At 45.1% G+C, this 6727-nt stretch overlaps 1 protein-coding gene across 3 annotated transcripts in view; it reads left to right on the top strand.

Moving 5' to 3' along the window:
- Positions 1-6727, top strand: part of kansl1b (KAT8 regulatory NSL complex subunit 1b) — a 71976-nt gene that overhangs the window by 61583 nt on the left and 3666 nt on the right. For all 3 annotated transcript variants that reach the window (XM_010892502.4, XM_020050969.2, XM_010892501.4), the window contains 3 exons: positions 4560-4745; positions 5033-5199; positions 6216-6334. In XM_010892502.4, the coding sequence (XP_010890804.2) occupies positions 4560-4745; positions 5033-5199; positions 6216-6334 (472 nt within the window). The remainder of the gene's footprint in view (positions 1-4559; positions 4746-5032; positions 5200-6215; positions 6335-6727) is intronic.

The following is a 6727-nucleotide window of genomic DNA, read 5'->3' on the forward strand; positions in this document are numbered from 1 at the left end:
CTTTTCCATGTTAGCATTCTGCCGTTCTATGGCTCAGTAGGCTGTAATTATTATTATTATTATAAAAAAACAAAAAAGCTTATACATAATAGGAAAGTGCATGTTACACAGCTTACAAACCTGTGTAGCTTTTTTTTTATCTTTGACGCCGTCCGCTACCCAGAAACGTCACCTGACTATCAGATGTAGAATGGTGTTCTGTATTATTCAAGCCATATTAATTGCGACTAAGTGCCAGCAGCAGTAGAATGGATGAAGTTAGCAAAGACCTGTTTGGCTAATGAACACCTAAAGCCTCACTTGGAATGGCTGGGATAACAAGGTGGGGGATTTGGGAACAGGTGCATGCAATCTGTCTACTGCAAATCCTAATATTTGAATATTGCTTTTTGCATCTGAATTTCCACATAGTTTTTATATTGATTATGAGTTTAAATGCCTGTATGGTGGGATCTTTAAGACGATATATATATATCAAAACTCCTCCAAAATAATAACAGTTAAGAAACTTCACAGAACTACTTTACTGTCCTTCTGCTTACTATAAAATATACACTGTCAATTTGTAACAGACTTTTCTGACCACTGTATTTCAGTGCTAATCCTGTGGCATCCCATCACATAGCTGGTCCTGTTACTTAATTTTCATACACATCCCCATGATGTGTTGTTGTCTACAAGCTGGTGAAATTCCCCTATCCTTCAGAACAGGTGTTGTTGTTTAGTGTTCTGTAGTTAGTATGCAGGTATGTGTGGCACTGCACTTCCTGGTAAAAAAAAAACTAAAAACATTGACTCAGCTGCTTGAATGACAAAGCACTTTTCTCTCAGATTAACCGATTAAGAAGCTAAGAGTTTTTTCTGCTTAGAATGCATGGACCAGATTTTGAAAGCACAGATGGATGAAGTTTGATACACTGATAATAATTTAATTAGTACATTACATAATTGATGCTGAGCGCTCTAAAGATTACTGCAGGACCAAGTTACCATATAAATGCAGTTGTGTGTGAGCATTTCTGCTGGCGTTTAGGCCCACTCATAGACCTAGCTGAAAATGACTGTTTTAGTGTTGGCGTGGGGTCAAAGCAAATGTTAGTCAATATGTGTATTGACTTGTATTAATCAGTAATGTAACAGTTCTCCAGACCAGTGATTCGGTTTCTGTTCAGGAAGAGTAAATGACAAAAGTTATGTAGTTATTGCATTAAGTCAGGAACACATACTCTTTGTTGTATTTGTCTTTGTTTTAAAAAATGTTTATGATAAACTAAATTAAAGCTGCAAGCAGCATTTAGCGGGTTTCGGCATTCAGCAATTTTCAGCATTTACCTACTACTAGCAAGATTTTTTTTTTTTAAATTGGACACAACTTGTCCGTAGTTGCAAATAGTATAGTATGCATGGTTTGTCCATTTTCATTAGTATCCCCTTGTTGCCAAATGGAAACATCATTCATATTAACTAAACTCACAACCCTGATCATGTGTACTGCATGTAACCACACTTAAGATCTGTCATTTGATGCTGTCGAAGTAGCGTTTGAAGTGTATTTCAGAAATTCTGTATTACTAAAAAAAAACATTACGGCTGAGTTAATGGGTCCCAATTGCAAATATGTTCCGTGGCTAGATATGGACCTGTAAACCTTTTTTTAGTTGTGTGCCTGCAAATGTGGAAGGCTCAATGGCGCCTCCATGCGGTTGACCAAAATTAGTTTGCACTTGTCTCAGTGTTGTCAACATATGTACTAAGCAGAATTATAATACCATTATGCGTGTAAAGGTTTTGTGCATATACAGTGGGGAGAACAAGTATTTGATACACTGCCGATTTTGCAGGTTTTCCCACTTACAAAGCATGTAGAAGTCTGTAATGTTTATCATAGGTACTCTTCAACTGTGAGTAACAGAATCCAGAAAATCACATTGTATGATTTTTAAGTATTTGATACATCAGAAAAGCAGAACTTAATATTTGGTACTGAAACCTTTGTTTGCAATTACAGAGATCATACGTTTCCTGTAGTTCTTGACCAGGTTTGCACACACTGCAGAAGGGATTTTGGCCCACTCCTCCATACAGACCTTCTCCAGATCCTTCAGGTTTCGGGGCTGTCGCTGGGCAATACGGACTTTCAGCTCCCTCCAAAGATTTTCTATTGGGTTCAGGTCTGGAGACTGGCTAGGCCACTCCAGGACCTTGAGATGCTTCTTAAGGGAGCCACTCCTTAGTTGCCTTGGCTGTGTGTTTCGGGTCGTTGTCATGCTGGAAGACCCAGCCATGACCCATATTCAATGCTCTTACTGAGGTTGTTGGCCAAGATCTCGCGATACATGGCCCCGTACATCCTCACCTCAATACGGTGCAGTCATCCTGTCCCCTTTGCAGAAAAGCATCCCCAAAGAATGATGTTCCCAACTCCATGCTTCACAGTTGGGATGGTGTTCTTGGGGTTGTACTCATCCTTCTTCTTCCTCCAAACACGGTGAGTGGAGTTTAGACCAAAAAGCTCTATTTTTGTCTCATCAGACCACATGACCTTCTCCCATTCCTCCTCTGGATCATCCAGATGGTCATTGGCAAACTTCAGATGGGCCTGGCTATGCGCTGGCTTGGGTAGGGGGACCTTGCGTGCGCTGCAGGGTTTTTATCCATGACGGCGTAGTGTGTTACTAATGGTTTTCTTTGAGACTGTGGTCCCAGGTCTCTTCAGGTCATTTACCAGGTCCTGCCGTGTAGTTCTGGGCTGATCCCTCACCTTCCTCATGATCATTGATGCCCCACAAGTTGAGATCTTGCATGGAGCCCCAGACTGAGGGAGATTGACTGTCATCTTGAACTTCTTCCATTTTCTAATAATTGCGCCAACAGTTGTTGCCTTCTCACCAAGCTGCTTGCCTATTGTCCTGTAGCCCATCCCAGCCTTGTGCAGGTCTACAATTTTATCCCTGATGTCAAAACACAGCTCTCTGGTCTTGGCCATTGTGGAGAGGTTGGAGTCTGTTTGATTGAGTGTGTGGACAGGTGTCTTTTATACAGGTAACGAGTTCAAACAGGTGCAGTTAATACAGGTAATTAGTGGAGAACAGGAGGGCTTCTTAAAGAAAAACGTACAGGTCTGTGAGAGCCGGAATTCTTACCGGTTGGTAGGTGATCGAATACTTATGTCATGCAATAAAATGCAAATTAATTATTTAAAAATCATACAATGTGATTATCTGGATTTGAGATTCCGTCTCTCACAGTTGAAGTGTACCTATGATAAAAATTACAGACTTCTACATGCTTTGTAAGTAGGAAAACCTGCAAAATCGGCAGTGTATCAAATACTTGTTCTCCCCACTGTATAAATGTACATAGATGCCAAATATGAAGGTATGTGAAAATGAATTATTAGGTGCCATATGTGTTGCTTTTAAAGTGTTATTCACAAATTCAAAATGGCATAAAAACTACTTTAAGCTGGATTTAATTGCAAATGTGTTCCTTGTGAGGAGATAGCCCTATCTACCTCTTTTCATGGCTCTAACTCAAACAAGGTGAGCGTGGTGAGCTAGCAAATCGGGAAAACCTCAGTATAACCACCGTGTGGATGACAAGAAATTCCTTGCAGTCTTTTTTTTGTATCATCTTTGTCAACATGTGTACCAAGTAGAATTATTATACCATTATCCTTGTTGGAGATGTGCAGGGGCATGGTTTTACACATATGTGTGCATGTTCATTGGTCAATAGCGGCCATGTTTTTTTTTAACATACTGGCCTGGTTAGTATAACTTTTGATGGCTTTTGTCCATAGATGCCAAATGTCAAAGTATGTGAAGATCAATCATTTGCTGCCATAGGAGTTGCAGTTCAAGTGTTTTTCAAAAAATCCAAAATGGCCAAAAATTCATCATGTCGGACTTTATGGGTCCCATTGTGAGAAATGTTAATTGTAAGGAGATAGGTACATACGTCTATGTAGACTCACCAGTGAACTGCTGAAACCCTCAAGACATCCAGAATAAACACAACCCAGTTGTGTACTTTATATGACTGAGCAAAATTATCTAACGTTAAATCATTGCATTGGTCCTTAACTAAGTATTTCATCTAAATAAAATATGTCTATCCGTGCTTTGGTGTCGTTTCTCCGGCACTTTCAAAATGCTCAGGTTTAGCTAGCAATTGTATTCAGAAATCTGATCAAATTACTCATGATACCCCTTTGTTTGTGCACCCCATAACCTGAACATTTATTGTGAAGTTCAAAGGCCCCTAAAGTTGCTTTAAATGTGTGGGGGAAAAGGTGTCAGAGAGAAAGAACCACCCTCTGTTTTTGTTCAATAAGTAGGAAACATGTAGTTTTATTAATATATTTGGGTTCACAGTTCGTGAACAAACGCATGCAGCTTTGCCCTCCTAGTGATAATATAATCCCCATGATTGTTTTTTACATCCACATTTGAGTATTTGCGGTGGAGCTGAGACGTCAGCAAGTCATTGTCCTGAAAGTTCCCAGATTTTCATCCAGGAAGTCTTCTGAGTGACCCTGTGTGTGGACTTCTCCCCAGGCATCACCCATCACAAGGTGCGTTCAGAGAAGCTACACAGGCTGCCGCTGGATCACCTGCTGGGGCCCGCCAAGCTGGAGAGCCGTCCTTACTACAGAGGGGAGCGGGCCCACGGGCCCTTTGACTCCAAGAGCCACGCACGCAGGAGGCCCAGGGAGCACTCCCTGTCACTGGACCGGGTGAACAGTAAGTGGCCTACTGTCTAGATGTTCTCCCCGTCTCTCTTCACCTCCCTCTCCCTGACCACCTGTCTCAGAGCCTCAAAAGGCGATCCGACAAGTTCTCCTTGGGTTAACTGTTGCCCCGCTCAGACACTTCAACCGATTTCCGCGTTTTACATCCCATCTTCTTTCAGTATCGGCGTCATTCAATATCAATAATCAGTGACCTTTCAGACTGGAGTGCTTGACATGTATGTATGTCAGTCAGTTGGACGGATTCCACTCAGTTGAATGGGTTCCTGTTCCTTCCAGGCACCCCTAAGCTGTACCTGGATGGGGGCAGTCCGTGCCAATCAGTCTCTGCTGGGCTCCACACCCCTACCCACAATCCCCTGCTTCGACAGCTGTCTGCCTCCTCAGAGACCAACTCGTTGTCTTGCACCCCCTTCAACAGCAGCCTGAGGGACAACAGCAACCCGGTATGAAGCATTTCCGGCGTGTGTCAGTACTGATATTATCTGTCTGTATGTTGTGTTAGTGTGTCTGTATTCATTGACATTATATGTTTTTATGTTGTTAGTGTGTCTGTACTGACTGACTGACTGGAGGCGTGCCTGCACTGACTGACTGGAGGCGTGCCTGCACTGACTGACTGGAGGCGTGCCTGCGCTGACTGACTGGAGGCGTGCCTGCGCTGACTGACTGGAGGCGTGCCTGCGCTGACTGACTGGAGGCGTGCCTGCGCTGACTGACTGGAGGCGTGCCTGCGCTGACTGACTGGAGGCGTGCCTGCGCTGACTGACTGGAGGCGTGCCTGCGCTGACTGACTGGAGGCGTGCCTGCGCTGACTGACTGGAGGCGTGCCTGCGCTGACTGACTGGAGGCGTGCCTGCGCTGACTGACTGGAGGCGTGCCTGCGCTGACTGACTGGAGGCGTGCCTGCGCTGACTGACTGGAGGCGTGCCTGCGCTGACTGACTGGAGGCGTGCCTGCGCTGACTGACTGGAGGCGTGCCTGCGCTGACTGACTGGAGGCGTGCCTGCGCTGACTGACTGGAGGCGTGCCTGCGCTGACTGACTGGAGGCGTGCCTGCGCTGACTGACTGGAGGCGTGCCTGCGCTGACTGACTGGAGGCGTGCCTGCGCTGACTGACTGGAGGCGTGCCTGCGCTGACTGACTGGAGGCGTGCCTGCGCTGACTGACTGGAGGCGTGCCTGCGTTGACTGACTGGAGGCGTGCCTGCGCTGACTGACTGGAGGCGTGCCTGCGCTGACTGACTGGAGGCGTGCCTGCGCTGACTGACTGGAGGCGTGCCTGCGCTGACTGACTGGAGGCGTGCCTGCGCTGACTGACTGGAGGCGTGCCTGCGCTGACTGACTGGAGGCGTGCCTGCGCTGACTGACTGGAGGCGTGCCTGCGCTGACTGACAGGACTGAGTGTTTTCTATATAATGTAGACATTACCAGTATAGATGATAATGTTACCCCCCCTGCAGCCCATCCGCAGGAGGAGGGGAGAAAGCTCCTTCGACATCAACAACATCGTCATCCCCATGTCCGTGGCGGCCACCACACGTGTGGAGAAACTGCAGTACAAAGAGATCCTGACCCCCAGGTACAAAGACACAAAATGTCTGCCATGCATTGGCCATACACCTCAATCTAGCAGACTGTTCAGAGCTGGGCAAAATTGGAGCAAAGAGATTAACTGAATTACCGTAATGGTAAATAAAGAAAAAGTGTGTTTAAAAGTTGTCCTTTTATTCAGTTTGACACATGACATATCTCTAGTAGACCCCGTAGGCCAGTTTATTCAGTTTGACACATGACATATCTCTAGTAGACCCCGTAGGCCAGTTTATTCAGTTTAACACATGACATATCTCTAGTAGACCCCGTAGGCCAGTTTATTCAGTTTGACACATGACATATCTCTAGTAGACCCCGTAGGCCAGTTTATTCAGTTTGACACATGACATATCTCTAGTAGAGCCCGTAGGCCAGTTTA

The sequence above is a fragment of the Esox lucius genome, chromosome 11 (genome assembly GCF_011004845.1).
Source record: "Esox lucius isolate fEsoLuc1 chromosome 11, fEsoLuc1.pri, whole genome shotgun sequence".
NCBI classification, from domain to species: Eukaryota; Metazoa; Chordata; class Actinopteri; order Esociformes; family Esocidae; genus Esox; species Esox lucius.